Source organism: Vespa crabro, chromosome 3 (assembly GCF_910589235.1).
Source record: "Vespa crabro chromosome 3, iyVesCrab1.2, whole genome shotgun sequence".
Lineage (NCBI taxonomy): Eukaryota > Metazoa > Arthropoda > Insecta > Hymenoptera > Vespidae > Vespa > Vespa crabro.
The window spans coordinates 7,606,886-7,622,661 of record NC_060957.1 but is presented as its reverse complement, the minus strand read 5'-3'; the positions used below and the strand labels follow the sequence as shown (position 1 = coordinate 7,622,661).

Sequence of the window (15,776 nt, the reverse complement as noted above, 5' to 3'; positions counted from 1 at the left end):
TCTTTACACGCATATTCGCGCGGTGTATAAAAAAAAATACACACACACACACAGAAATACACATCGGACGAGTGATTTTCAATGATCGCTCGTTGTGGACAAACATCGGGCCCTTTTGTATCGGAGCTCTCTTCTCTTTGTACAAAAAAAAAATAAATTAATCAATAAAAAAATATGGTGCACGCGAAATAGGAGCAAAGTGGACGTGCTTTATGGCTTGGTAGTAGCGTTACTACGTAATTATACTTCGTTACAATGAGCGTCTTTTTCGAAAAGCAGACGCTCTACTTATTTTACGCATCTAAAATGTATCACTGAATTATGCTTAACTATTCGCTGAGCAACATTGTAAAGAAATATCGAAGGATGTAATAACAAATTGTCTGAGAATTCTAACTATTCCGAGAGAATATACAAAAATTTCACAGTTTCGTAAAATAATTCATTGCAATTTTTAAAAATAAGTAAAACATACATATATATGCACATACACACACACACACACACACACACACACACACACACACACACACATATATATATATGTCTGTGTGTGTGTGTGTGTACGTACGTACATTGGTTGAAAAAGAATGAGTTTATAGAACGAAAAAACATGTTTTACGGGAGACATGATTTTCGCGATTATCGAAGGATTGCTAACTGAGATTTTGAACTTTCACCTTGAACGAAGGAGTACACTTGGCGAATGTTAGAGAGCGACGGTAACACACATTTCACTACGGCGAGTCAAAGCCCGTAGCCCGATGACCTAGATTCGTCGATCGAAAGTACTACATGGAGTTGATTCTCCTAAGGATCACAAGTCGGTTCGTTTCATCTTTCGATTTCTTCTTTTCTTTGAGGGGCACCAAAATTCACAGATGTTTAAATGAGAACGAAGAATCGACGAATCTCCTTTAATCATGAACTTTCTTTTTTTCTCTACACATAGCTTCTCTATTATTTGACCTAGAATAGATAAATGTATTAAAGAGGAGACAAGTTAGTTTCAGGCCACACTTTAGAACATCTTTAATCTTTACTATATTGCAATTAAATTTGTCCTGATAATAGAACCTGCTTTCTCAAAATCTCTCGGCAAAGAAAGAAAGAAAATAAATAAAGAATGGTATTAGAACGATAATGATACTCTAAACTTTCTAAGAACACTCGTAACACCCGAGTAACTCGAGGTGAGATATTCTTAAGTAAGCAGATTATTCTTCTAATAACCTGTTATCGATACATTAGCCAACGCGTAATTATCACTTTCCCTTTTTCCAAAGGCAAACGAGAAAGAGTGTTGAACAAACTCCTCCTCGATTCTTTTCTCATTTCTCTCACGTTCTACTCGGATTACTTCAAGTGGTATTTCAACGACGCGTTTAATACGAATCGATCAGCGACTATCGTGTTTCTCGTTTAGTTTCTGCTACGAACGAAGCACGTCTTCTTATTCCTTTAGGATATCTTTGATCTTCGAACACGATCAAAGACAATGACGGAGCACCATAAATCTAAAATCTAACACAGAGTTTTAGTTTCGATAAATATCTTTAAAAAGAATCTAAATTAGAGCATAACTTGATATCGAAAGTAACGACACAATTTTTTCTTAACACGTATTTAGATAATTTTCACAGGCACACTATTTCACGAAAAAGTTCAGGTAGATATCATTTCACTTTATTAATTCTTCACGGAGATCGAAGTATTCGCTTGTTTCTCCGCTTTGCTCACAGATCTCGTATCCTTTCTCGTGTTATCCACATATTGATTATTAAAGAACAAAGCGATTGCTTCGCTTTTAGATGAATTTCTTTCGTCATTATTGGATGATTGACCACTTCTATCGCTGACTTGTCGGATAAGTTGATTTATCTCTTCGTCCTCCTTATTCTGAACCGTGATATAGTGTCCATTCTGATGAGAGATGCTGTTAGATCCAGACAATTGATCATTGTGAACTTCTTCCAATGGTTGAGATTGAGGTGGACCTTGAAGTTCGACTCGACCTTGATCTGGTTGCTCGATCGCCGCAAGAATATCTTGAAGAAGGCCATTTGAAAGAACCTGATCGTGTCTTATGCTACCATCAGAATTTTCCGTTCCTAATCCACCATCAGCAGGTTGAATCTGTAGAGTGTACGTGCCTTTTGATCCCTGAATTTGAAATCCATTTGGACCATCAGCAGTCAGACCTTGTGCTAGAGCTAATGCTTGACTACCTTCATCAGTCTTCAAGTATTGACTAGCATCTACCTCGTTCGAGGTAAGACTCTTAGCTTCGCCGTAACCTTGAGCCGTTAAGCTAGCTGTTAAGGCTTCGGCAGAGGTTCCATGTTGGTGCAAGGATATTCCAGGAGAGAAAGAACTTTGGGATGGACCAGAATATGAAGAAGAAGAAGAAGAAGAGGAAGAAGAGGAAGAAGAGGAAGAAGATGATGATGAGGAGGAGGAAGAGGAAAGAGATAAAATATTCGTCACTCCGGCAGTCGACGAGTGAACGTGATCATTACTTTGAACGTCCGAATCAATCGCTTGTTTCGATGATTCATAAGAAACTCCTATTGGATTTCCATAACTATCTTTCAAGCCAACTTTCCGTTGTTCATAATTCTCCAAATCTAACGTGTTTACAGGTGGTGCAATATACGAATTCAAAGAATCCGAAATTGAAGATAAAGCTGGTGATGATTTGAGTAAAGAATTATCTTCCTCTCCTGTTGAACTTGGTAACACTGGAAGAACAGAAGGTGGCAACAAGTGATTGGTACCCTTGTCAAATCCAAAATCCGTGTCACTGTTGAACTGCTGATAATTACAATCACCAGTAGTAATCGTTATAGGTGGATTTATTACAGGAGTTCCATAAACGCTGGTCAGACCATTTCCTATTCCGTCATAAAGATTTGTCCCAAAGCCATTTGATGTGAAACCAAATGTAGAAGCTGGTCCAAAATTAGGTGCACCATAGGTTGGAACCGGAGCTGGCGTATTGAAATCCGTGAAAGATAATGGAGTTCCGTATTGCGCATTGGGTGCAGCCATTGGAGAATTCAAACTGTGAGAATTGAATTTGCCGAAAGATCCACTGTTAGAGAAGGTGTTCGATAAGGAATGATCGGATTCAGATGATTGATGAAATGAAAGAGGAGCGTTCAAACTAGGTAGCTGAGGACCGAACGATAGATGAGGAGCGTGTAATTTAAGTGGCTTTGTCAGGTCAATAGGAGGTAACGACGGAAGGTAACGATGAAGATTGGATATCAGTGCTATGGGAATTGGCTCTCGGAATTTGATCGGTTCTCGATTTCTAGGTGGTATTAAAGATGCTGGAGGTGATGAAGGTGGACCGTGTAATCTAAAGTGTCCGTGAAATCTATGATGATGCGAGCCATGTTTCTGGAAGGAAGTACCAAAAAGTCCAAACGGTGAGAATGTTGATCCAGTTCGACCAGATTGAGCTGCTGGATAAGGTCCATCTGATGAGTATGAAGAGAGTGGTGGTGCTGCATAGGAATCAGTAGGTGGCGGAAGCAAAGAACCACCGACGATTCCATTGACCTTTCCGAAATTAACTGATGTCAGTCCCGGTAATTGTTGCAAGGTGATATCGTTGACGTTATGAACTCCGTGAGATTCTCCGTTTCCGAATGAAGCATCGTGAGACGATTCATCCAGTTCTTGCAATGGTAATACAGAATGTCCCGAATTCGAGTCACTATCGATGTTTAGGGACGTTGATGAATGTTCATACGAGGAAACACCAGAATTGCTTCCGTGAGACAAACTTTGAAGATCTGAGGTCAAAGATTCAGTATTGGGTAGCAACTCAAAACCTACGGTTTTCACGATCGAAAGAGAATCTGAGTTTCCAACGTTGTATTTTAAGTTCGATTGCTGATGATTGTGTTGATGATGATCCGAATGGAAAGAGGAGGACGATGAGGATGATGCGTGAGTATTCGAATTATGATCACCGTCGTACACTGGTAATGGTGGTGGAGGCAATCCGTTTTTATCGCCAGAGGATTCACGGACGGAAGTTTTCAAATGTTGAGCTTCTGGATTAGTGATGGGTACACCGTAAGAATCACTCGGCACATTCGGATTCGTCGTATCTTCGACGTACTTGAGATGATGACCATCGGAGGATGAATATTGTTTCAACGGTGGTCCTTGTTGATTTTGATTAGCAAGTCCAGCTATGGGTTGCCATCCATCGTACATTATATCAGGTGGAGTGGGAGGTGCTGGAACTCCTGCAGGAGGTGGAGGTGGTGGTCCATGAATATTAGCGTTACTCAATTCGTACTGAATAGATAATTGAGGAGGTGGAAGTGGAGGTGGTGGTCCATACTCTGGATTCACTGGAAGAGGAAGTGGTTCGGGTCGTGGTCGATAAGATTCGATGGATACAGGAATGGGTGGTCCATGTCCAGACTTAACGGGTCCCAAATGATTTGGCAAAGACGATACCGGTGGGAAACCGGCGAGTGGAGGCGTGTTCAACTTTAACGGTGGTCCATACTGTGGTTTTGGTGGTCTAAACGAAGGGAAGGAAAGCGGCGGCGGTCCGAAGTGCTGTTTTAGCGGAGCAAAGTGAAGCTTCGTTGGGCCAAAAGTTTGTTTTGGTGGCCCGTAATGAGGTTTAATGTTTAACGGCGGTCCGTAGACTGGTGCTGGTCCATTGAAACCACCATTCACCGATACAATCGGTGGTCCATAGTCGTCGGCGGGTGGTCCATAAGAGTTGCTTATTCTTTCGTTGGCTTTTATCTCATTTTTCTTTTCCTCAGAATTCTCGCTGGGCGATGCTTGCGGCAACGCCTTGTTCACCACCGCTCCTACGTGCTGGCCGATCAGCAGCGCGCAAACCAGCACGATTGTCATCTATAATCAAAATAGGTCACCTGGGATTGGACGAAGGAATAACAACGTAGAAGTAATGAGAAATTAGATAACTGTTATATTTGATAACTTTCGTAATGACTGTGCTTCCACTAAACCTCTCGTATATGGTGTATCATATTAAATATAATTTGTTAAGTTCTTTAATTTTTACATAATAATTCATCCAGCTAACAACGAATTTCTTTTCTTAAATTGAACACGATTTATATCATCATCTGTTTCCCATAGATATAAACTAGTAGGTTTAATCATCTCGACGCTTCATAAGCCATGAGATACTGAGTAAGCCTTTAGCTCATATAAAGTGAGCTCATAGTCTCCGAAGTACGGACGTGCGTGAAAATTATGTAAACCTCCATTTACTTACAACACGCTTTAGATACGTACGCGTGTGAATAATTTCATTACACGAAAAGATATCACGCGATCTGTAACGAAATACATGACGTTCGTGCTGAAGTCCCAGGAAGATAGAATTTCTTTCAACATGTCGCTTAAGTAAAAGGGAGAAATGAATGATCGCCTTAGAGGAGTCTAATGCGGCTAATTACAGTCAGTAGGGCAAAGTGAAAATGTAAGTTGGTATACTATTTATTGTCTATCCTGATTAATGACGCTTTTATTAAAGTAAAATGTGTAGATGTATGTTCCAATTAAATTTAAAGAAGTAAACCATCTCTGATCGTTTCGTTTTAGATGTAAAATTTATACTATTAGAACTATTAGATTGCAACGAATAATACCCTTAACCTATCATTTTTGTCACGTCTCTACCATAACGAAGCCTTTAGAAAGTATTATCGCTACAAGCGTTATACGGGTAGCCAACGATATAATCGTAAAATAACTACGATGCTTTCTTTAATAATGTTCGTGGTTTATGTTCAAACAACGAAAGACAATAAGTAAAGAAGTTTCGACGGGAGGAATAACGATCGATCAACAGCTATTTTCCTTGGTCATGCAGAAAATTATTTCCGTATTAAGTTTGACATGAGGCTTTCTTCACAACCTCGACTCATCAAGATCTTCTTCTTTCATTTATGAACGTATAAGAACAACGACAACGTCGTTTTACTTGACGGTGAAATTAATCTCGAAGACAATAGAAACTTTCTTATTTTTCTAACGAAGTTAGGTCGCCAACGTCACTTTCGACCATCGGTGGTAAAGTTTAATACCATTTTCATGATTATACATTATTTACGAGACACTACCATTACCGAGTCTATCTCGTAGTTCGATCGGACGTTTACGTAAGAAAAACGGAAGTAACGATCGCTCTGTAAGACTGGTACGGTCTGTCAAGCGAAATGGTATCGATACTATTTATATCAATTTTACGAGATCGTTCGTAACAAATGGAGACACTTGGTATCACGCGAAACAAGTTGTAGCTTTAGTGGTAGAAGTAAATCGAAACGTGTATCTCATAAGCTCATCAACGACACTGGGAATCCAGCATGAGTACACTTAAAGTGGCACGATGGCCGAGATGCAAGACTAACACGATAAACCATACTTTCTCCTAAGAGCATCCGTAAGAAATATTCGCGGGGTCGGGTATACTTTAACTTGACGTTTTAGTAAAATTCATTACCTCGATTCGCTGCATCATCTCGCTCTTTCCAACAAAAAGGATAAGAGAAAAAAAAAGAATAACTTGTAAAGGAAGCTTTCGCAGGATAATTAACTAAACTAAGATTATGGTTGTGCAATTAAAATAAACACGTGCCACTTTTCTTTCACATGAAACTTAAGTAACGTGAAATTATATACACGATCGATCTCTATTTCCTGGTATCGTATTTATATTTTCGCAAAAATGTTCAAACGAAGATAAGAAAACTTGCGCTTGTTGAAAATGAAATTCTCTTGAAACTAAAAAATTCTCTCTTAAAAACTATTGAAGATTGAATGATACGCTAATCGAGAAAATATGAAAGGAAGAATTTTTTATTTCAGAAAGAATCATTGCTCGTTATTGATGTCATGATAAGATTGAAGGATAAGAAGAAACATTCTTATTAATTGCGAGATTTAAAATTTATAGAGCAAAAAAGCTATTTGCATCAAATAAAACTTTTGAAGGATTCAAGATAATTGATTTGAAGGTCCGATTTGAGAGAACTCAATTTCTCATGAATTCACTTTCGTAAAGTCATTCGCATTAATAAAGAGAACTAAGGTGAAGGTCTTTCCACATCCTACTTTTCTTCGTATACACATATATATACACACACACAAGCTATGGTAAGCTCACAATCAGAACAGTTTGGTTCGCATGTTCCACGAACATAAAGGGTCTATATGTGCGAATTGTAGTTTAGGCGTAGGCCGTGCATAAGGTTGGTAGATAGATAGGTAGGTAGGTAGGTAGGTAGGTAAGTGAACGTGTTCGTGCTACCGTTGTGACTGGGTCAAACGCCTTCTTCATGCATAGTCATATACTCTAATCATGTACGACGTGTGCGTAACATCGTGGCAAACCTTAGGAGCTTCTTATCGGACGATTCGATGCACAAAATTGCTATTAATTTCCTTTTCTTCCGGCTAAGCACATTCACTTTTCAACGTTCCATCGTTCAATTTTTAGATATTTAATGCTTCCTCGTTATATTTATTACAGTTTTATCTCACGAACGATTTTTAAAGAATATTAAAATCTAAAATCGTTCTTTTTTATGAACAATATTTTACGATGTTATCTTCAAGGATGTAAATAATTTCAAGAGAGATTTACAAATTGGATAGTTTATCAACTAGAGAATTAATCAACCAATATTGATGGCCGATAAAAAACGGAAACTTAATTTCTTGTCAAGAACAAATTCATGTTCTAACGATATACCTTGAAAGAATTTTTAAAAATCACGTAACTAAGGATCGTTCAAAAATTACTTACGATTCGTTTTAATTCCACAATTTAACTTAGTCATTCACTTTCTCTTTTAAAAGAGATCACACCAACGAATAAATCATTTCTTTAAAAGGAAATAAAAGAAGAAAATTAATTTTAGAGACCGAATACCATTAGTTATTATTTTAACTTCGTTGAAGCACAGCCAAGACGAATTTGGAAATCTCGTGAATTGGAAAAGTATGGAATTGAGACTTTCTTTACGATTCAATTCGTGTTGAGTGAGTGAGAAGGTGAAGGCCGCGTCGCGGAAATGGAAGAGAAAGAGAAAGAGAGAAAAGAAAGGAAAGAAGGCGGAACGCCGGTCACTTACCTTTACTTCGAGCATAGCACCGTAACAATCGTAAAAACTTGTGTCCGCACTGCACACAAAAAATACATATAATTTATATACATATATATGTGTGTGTGTGTGTGTGTGTATGTGTGTGTAAACGGCACTGCTTATATAAAACTGGTCCTTTTCTTTCTTCGATTTCCGTTACTTGATAATAAAATAAAGTAAAAAAGGAAGAAAAAGAACTATAAGAAGAAAACGACGAATAAAAGGAAAATCCTCGTCTTCCTTTCTTTCCCGCGCTGGTATCGAACGTAGCGCGTATTATGCTCAATCGTTCAAGTTACGAGCACCATCTTTCTCCCGCGGTAAAATAAAAAAAAAAAATACGAAAGAGAATACAAGGAGACACCACGACGCGGTTGTAGAAGGAACGAAAAAATGTTCAGACCCGTAGGAGGCCTCTGTTTATATAGACTCCCGTAGAGGGGTACCAACGTAGAGAACCATTGCCGCTGTTGATGAAGTCGCCGATGAGGAGCGTGCACGAGGAGCGACGGGCCGGTTGAATCGAAGAAAGGAGTCGAGTAGTGGTAGCAGGACCAACGAGAAAACCCCGAGAGAGAGAGAGAGAGAGAGAGAGAGAGAGAGAGAGAAAGAGACAGAGAAAAAGAGAGACAGAGAGAAAGAGAGAGACAGACAGCCAGACATACAGACAGACAGAGACAGAAAGAAAGAAAGAGAAAGAGAGGAAGAGGGAGGGGGAGAGAGAGGGAGAGGGAGAGAGAAAGAGAGAGAGAGAGAGAGAGAAGTCAGGCCAGTTGGAGAGGGAAACCTCCTCATCGTATATCGTTTAAAAATTCTCTTTGTAGAGAAAGTAGGCTATAGGCCCTGTCGTTTCCTCGAAGACGTCGAAGATGCGCCGGTTATCGGCATCACTACTATTCTTCGTTTCACCGTGCTATATGTTAACTTATACTTTAACACTGAGAAAGAACAAAGTAAGAAACACAAAGATAAATCACCGAGATAAATCGTCTAGGTGTGGTATTCTTTTTGTCTCTTATACGACATTAAAAATTTGTCACTGGGACATTTTCTTTTTTTTATTCTTTTTTTTTCTTTTTTCTTTTTTCTTTTGCTTTCAATAGGCCGAATTAAGGAATGAAATAGCAATATGATGAGAGAAAACGAAAAGGTGGAAATAACAAAGCTGCTTTTCATTTTCCTCTCAGAGAGGAAACTGGATAGGGAGCAGCTGTTATCCTCGAAATATCTTTTGGAGATTACGTGGGAACATATGAAATTGCTCATTAGCTAGAATTCCTTATTGCAACAATTAATTTTGTTGGAAATTTTTATGATGCACATCAAAGAGGATAAGAGAAATAGAGAGAGAGAGAGAGAGAGAGAGAGAGAGAGAGAAAGAAAGAGAGAGAGAGAGAGAGAAAGGGCGAGTAAATAATTCGTAATTGCTCCTATCGTATAAAATATGAGTAGCTGGCCAAACGTTTGATATTTTCATAAACACTCTGTCAAGTATCCCATCCAATTTGCATCCAATTAATCGCGCGAGACCAAATTGTCGCGACTAATTGCCTCGGCGGGCGACGTGCTGCTCCTCCTACGCGGTAAAAAGATTAATTATTATGGATCGTAGTATCATTGTGTGCGCGAAAGCAATGCCGACGATGCGGGGAGCGCTTGAAACAAATCGACGTTTAATTGATATTATAATAAAACAAAACGAGGTACCTTCGGTGCGTCATCGATCCAGCTAGCCAATTATTTCCAACCGACGTTTGCTCGATAATACCCTATCTATCGTATTCGTGATTTTGATAAGACAACAATAATAGAATGCAAAAAAAGAAAAGAATAGTACAGTAAATTGCATTTTCTTTATAATGATAATGAAAAAAAAGAAAAAAAAAATGAAGGCAAAGTATATACGCTTGAACATTCGAAAGAATTCATCTAAAATTCAAGAAGGATTCTGTTGTCACAAATACGAGATTATAAAAAGTTTCGAGGATGTCCTACAAAACGAGCGACTTATTTATGAAAGAAAATACTTCGATGAACGGCATACAATTAATCCTCGTATGAGCAAGAGAAAGAGAACAGAAACGATTCTCCGCAAGATTCACAATGGGGAAAAAACTACGTCCCGTTTCTCAGCTTTGCGTGTCTTATACGAGAACGTCAAAGTTAAACAAGTAAAGGAACAAGTAAACGAACGAGTTCTTTGAGATGGTTTACGACGTATAACGAAGCTGAGCGATGTCATAACAGGGTCCTAACACGACTCTTCTCCGTGAATGGCCTTCGATCTTTTCTCTTTTAACTCTTTTTTTATTTCCCTCTCTTCTCCTCTTCCTCCTCCTCCTCCTCCTTCTTCTTCTTCTTTTTCTTTTTTTGCTTTTTCTTCTTCCTTTTTGATTCTTTTTCTTCTTCACGAATTTCGGTCAGTGTCAAGAGCAAGCGAAATTCAACAACGTAGACAGCTTCCAACGAATTTGCTCGCTTTTGTGCAACTCGTACGTATGGCGAAGTTAAAAAGCTGCAAGTGTATCGGTGGTACTCCGTTGAGATCCATTACAGTGGTATTAATAATTCAAAGCAAGAGAAGCAACGTTCCCGTCGATCTAAGTTTTCCTATACTTATTCTCGTTCTTTTTATCTTTCCCTTTCTTTCTATTTTTCTCTTTCTCATGTATATTTTAATACCTTTTACAGCTTTTATATTAATTTTTTCAATTATTCTGTCTCTTTTAGTTTATCCAATATGATTATATCACTTCTTTCTTTTTAATATTTTCAAATTTTGTTTTCTCTCTTATACTAATAATAAAAATACGTTCACTGTGAAACTCATTACTGCATATTTGAGAAAAGCTCGAAGTAACGAGAAAGCCGCAAACAAAATTGTTTTCACCGGAAATCTCGTAACTATGCAAAAGTCTCTCACAATAAGGACGGTTCGCGTAAGGACACCGGGAATTAATCGTCCAACGACGAGTCTACGAGTAGTGAAAGAAAGAACTTTTTCCTTCTACTCCAACCCCCTTTTTCTTTCCTCCTTGACTCTTTTACTCGAAGACGACTTTCTTTCTCTCTAGCAAGCCTCCCTATCCACATTATTTAAACGGACGTCGACGGAAGGACCGGTATTGCGAGCTTAGATAGAAACATTTGCAGTTGGAGTCCTCTGATAAAATCGTCGCTATCTTACATTTAAACGACTTCTTTTCTTTTCTCTTACTGTTCTTAATTTTTTATTCTTTCTTTTATTCTTATTTTAAGAAAAAAGAAAGAATATCAATAATCAAAGCCGATAATATCTAAAAAGACAAATCATTGATAGAAATGAAATTATCGAGTACGATGGAAAGCAAAGTTTTCCTCGAAAGTATTTAGATGAAATTCTTCGTGGAGAGACGAGAGAGGAATCAAGTTAAAGACATACGTATCAGATCGAATTAGGAAAGTACATACTTTCTTGAAAAAGAAGAGAGGAAGAAGAAGAGATTCGCGACATTGGAATATCTTCAAGCGTTTATTATAATCTTAACCTTTCGAAATATTGTCGTATTTGCACGCAGCTCGCATGTCAATACATCTTTTCTCTTTCTCTCTCTCTTTTTTTTTACTTCTTCAATGACCGTTTAACACTAATAAAAATAAATGAAGTGGGTGTAACTCACCTCTCATTTTATTCTTTGAAAATCAAATTTTTAAGAATGAACAAGTTTTTAAGAATGAATGATCAAGTGTATGTAATTATATTACTCTTTAGGAGAAAGTTGCATCGTTTCGAATGATCCAGTCAAACTGAATCTATCTATGTAACCATTTCCGAGCTGTTACATGCAGGTTCGTCGACCTATCGAATTACACGTAGTGCAGTGAATCTCCTAGATCATGTAATACCTCAGTTACGAGTCCTTCGATAGCTTCGGATCCGTCCATCAAAGAGGATACGCCTTATGTAATTTATTTTCATTCTATATCTAACGTTAGACTCGCTTTAAAATTATGGAGAAGGTGATCCTTGATGATAAAAGACGAGTATATAATTCATCCGGTATAAAAACGAATTATTACGCCATAGTATTTGTACTTTGGACTTGTCCGTTCCTCAAATAAGGTATAAATAACAGAATATGTTACATCGCATCATTTACATAGTGACATTTAGAAAGATTTGCTTTTTTTATTCGAAAGTGGATAAAAATGTTAACTGGAATGTATATTTCAATTTATTATTATCACTTCTTCAAATTAAACAAACCAATCCGATAAATATTCAAATCGAACGACCATTTATATGTTTAAATATTTTCTGTGAGAGTTGTGATTTCATTAACGGAAGATGTACATATATATATATATATATATATATATATATATATATATATATATATATATATATATGTATATATGTATATATATATGTACATCTTAGTAGTTAAAAGGAAAAATTTATTTTTATGACCATCTACGAAAGGGAAGGCAATGGTGAACGCAAGAAACTCATGGTCAAGGTGAATGCTCTGAGGATATTAGAGTTTTAGGGTCACATGGATCGGAATGCGCGCAGGTGCGGCAGCATCTTGTATCGCCAGGTGAAACTTTCTTTCTTTCTTCCTTTCCTCTGAGGTCAACTCGCCGCGTGATATGCGTCCAGAGAAATCATCGAAGAAATTTTTATCAAACATTTCTCTTTCATATAATCGCTTCTACTATAAATTTGAATAATTTAGTACTCATTAATCAAGAATTGAGATTCATTTCTCGATAAAACTCGCCGAAGTAGCAATAGGATCAACGATTACTTTCCTTATCATTGTAACGTGAAAACTGGTATTGTTATCCCAATAAATATCGCATGCATAAATTAAGTGCCATTAATATCACATTAGCCGGTCATATATATCCTGATGCAATTATCGATAAGCACTCCTGCTCGAATGTACATAGTGTACATATACAGGATTATCAATGGGACAAGCATGTTACTTGGAATATCTTCAGCAAATATTTTTTTAGTTTGCTAATTTGTTTTCACATTTTCGTTGGCAAATTTTGGCAATCAATCCTACTTGGATGGTGTAAACATATAGTACAACATATGAAGGTAGTAAATATTTGATACAGATTGCAGGAATATCATTAACGGTTTATAAATTTCGTCAGTACAGAAAATATTTTATGCGATTGAATAACTCGAGATTAATGATTGAAAACAAATTTTACTTTAAAAATTAATTTCTTTATCGTCATTTTGAAAGAGATAGATCGATTACTTATAAATCAGTTAATCTTTTAGTTATATTAGCGATAAAAGAGAAGAACGAGCCCGATTTTCGAATTGCTACATTTCATGAAACAACATACGTATATATATCTACTCGATTGATAAATCGATCCAAGCAAATCTGTTAACTCCTCGAAAGCAACGATTCTCGTCGTTTATCAGGCCCAGTTCGTTTGTCGCACCTGATCTCCCTGATTAAATGGTCGAGCCATCCAAGCAGTGGCATACATACGTTTACAACTGTTTCAATAAGGAACGATCTATCTACGAGTGGCTCTTCCTAATTGTGCTAATGTTTTGATTCAACATCTGTACAAATTTATTCGCTATTAGTGATTTTATGTTTGTTAAATGTGTAACCAAAAGTGAAATCCTTCACTTTTAAATTCTGATAAATTATACTTTATAAGAGTGAAAAAAATCTCGTGCTGTTGTCTGTTACATGAAAATTAAAATCTTACATTTTCATTACAATCTCGAATACGTCACAGCACGAAGATGTAAATTATTCTTCATCGTTCGATTTACTTTAATTTCGATATTTTTTGCTTCTTCATTGCAGCAAGAATTTCTTTCTGAAAAATTCTTTCAAATTTCGCATTTCATTGTATAGAAAAAATATCGTATTACTAGACCTACACAGGCTCAAGATAAAAATTACTATCTCGGAACATCTCATGAAACGGTGTCTTAGGAAATTGGACGGAGTCATTCAAGCGGCAAAATAATGAACTCTCCGTCTACACATTACGTCGCCCGATTACAATGACCCGAGTTTTACATCAGTTTCCTTTTTCTCTCTCTCTTTCTTAGTTTCCTGCCGATGGCATGACTTTGGTTATTTCGGCCTCTTTCAATGAAAGACCACAAATTTAAACAGTTTATCACTTGAGTATAGTCCTTGATTGCGAGACTCTTTCGTATGTGAAATCGCATAGAAAAAAATTAGAAAGAAAATGAAATAACACAACTCCTACACTAGCAAGATAAACATTAGGAAAGGAAGTTTATTTTTTAAATATTTGATATCTATCAACATGTGTCTTTCGTATATTCAACAATGTAATCTTATTATCTTTCCGCAATATTTTAGGCAAAAGAAAATGACGAATATTATCCTTGTCAGTCGGGATAACCGATGTATGTCCGTTGGATTATCAAAATAACAAATGACAATTCGAGCGAGAAAAGAAAAAGAGAATTTTCAGTAGAATGAGAAACGAGTTAATCGCTGATCAAGTCCTACGTAGAATACTCATACACACATAAATGCATATATACGCCGTACCTAACTCAATACTAGTATGTACGTAGATGGAAACGAGTAACAAAAAAGCGGTAAAAATTGACGGACGCTCGTGACTGCAGGGCAAAGCAAGCGTGTAACGAGAGAATGAAATGGTCAAAAACTCGGAAAGCGGGTGTACTGGTGTTATGGCAGGGTGGTACGTCAGAGAAGCTGAAGAGGAGGAGGAAGAAGAGGAGGAAGAGGAGGAGGAAGAGGAGAATGAGGAGGAGGTACTGGTCGTACACGGAAGAGTGCACGCTCGTTGTTTTATGAACGAACAACGAAAGAGAGGCAGGAAAAGCCTAGGCTCTCGTGGCGCTCTCGGGAAAAAGGATGCACCCGTCGGTGCTATTTTCCTCCCATAAATCCGTTGTCGTAAAAAGGAACGGGCAAATTTTCGTAATACGGCCGCGCTTCCGTAACCGAGCCACCGATGAAACGAGACACGCGGGAGCGCATCACAATGTAACGATGAGAATTCGGTGTTTCGAGTGCTCGGCTTGCACGCTTATTCGTCCTGACTTTTCTTTCTCTCTCTTTCTAGTTTCCTAGTTTGTCCGTACCTCTCTCTCTCTCTCTCTCTCTCTCTCTCTCTCTCTCTCATTCTCTTTCTCTTTCTCTTTCTCTTTCTCTCTCTTTCATTCTAGTTTCCTAGTTTGTCCGTACTTCTCTCTCTCTCTCTCTCTCTCTTTCTCTTTTTCTTTTTCTCTTTCACGCTCATTCACTTTCTGTTGTAAGAGAGAGTACGTTATAGCCAGCTCGTTTCACGCCCTACCTCCATAATTTCGTACTTCTTTTTTTGTTTCTCCTTCTCCTCCTCCTCTTCCTCCTCCTTTTCATTGTGTTTTATGTTCTTTCCATCTTGTCTAACTTTCTGACAGACGCAAATAGAACAAGTGTTCGTTAAACAGTGATCGTTTCTTACCTATCACAAGAGAAAAGGAAAAGGAAGATAGAGATAGACAGGTAGATAGGGATTCTATATGCAACCTGCACCAGGAGGATCACTTTTACGCAAGATTTTCTGGCTCTAATGAACTAGGAGGATAGTAGT

At 37.6% G+C, this 15,776-nt stretch overlaps 1 protein-coding gene across 5 annotated transcripts in view; it reads right to left on the bottom strand.

Moving 5' to 3' along the window:
• LOC124422825 (mucin-4-like) overlaps positions 1–15,776 on the bottom strand; it is a 43,284-nt gene that overhangs the window by 23 nt on the left and 27,485 nt on the right. For 2 of the 5 annotated variants that reach the window (XM_046959748.1, XM_046959750.1), the window contains one exon: positions 1–4,896. This exon is cut by the window's left edge and continues 23 nt beyond it. In XM_046959748.1, coding sequence (XP_046815704.1) covers positions 1,690–4,896 — 3,207 coding nt within the window. In that variant the 3' untranslated portion in view covers positions 1–1,689. Of the gene's footprint in view, positions 4,897–8,150; positions 8,200–15,776 lie in introns of all 5 variants that reach the window. The other 3 variants (XR_006941930.1, XR_006941931.1, XM_046959749.1) reach the window with 3 other exon arrangements.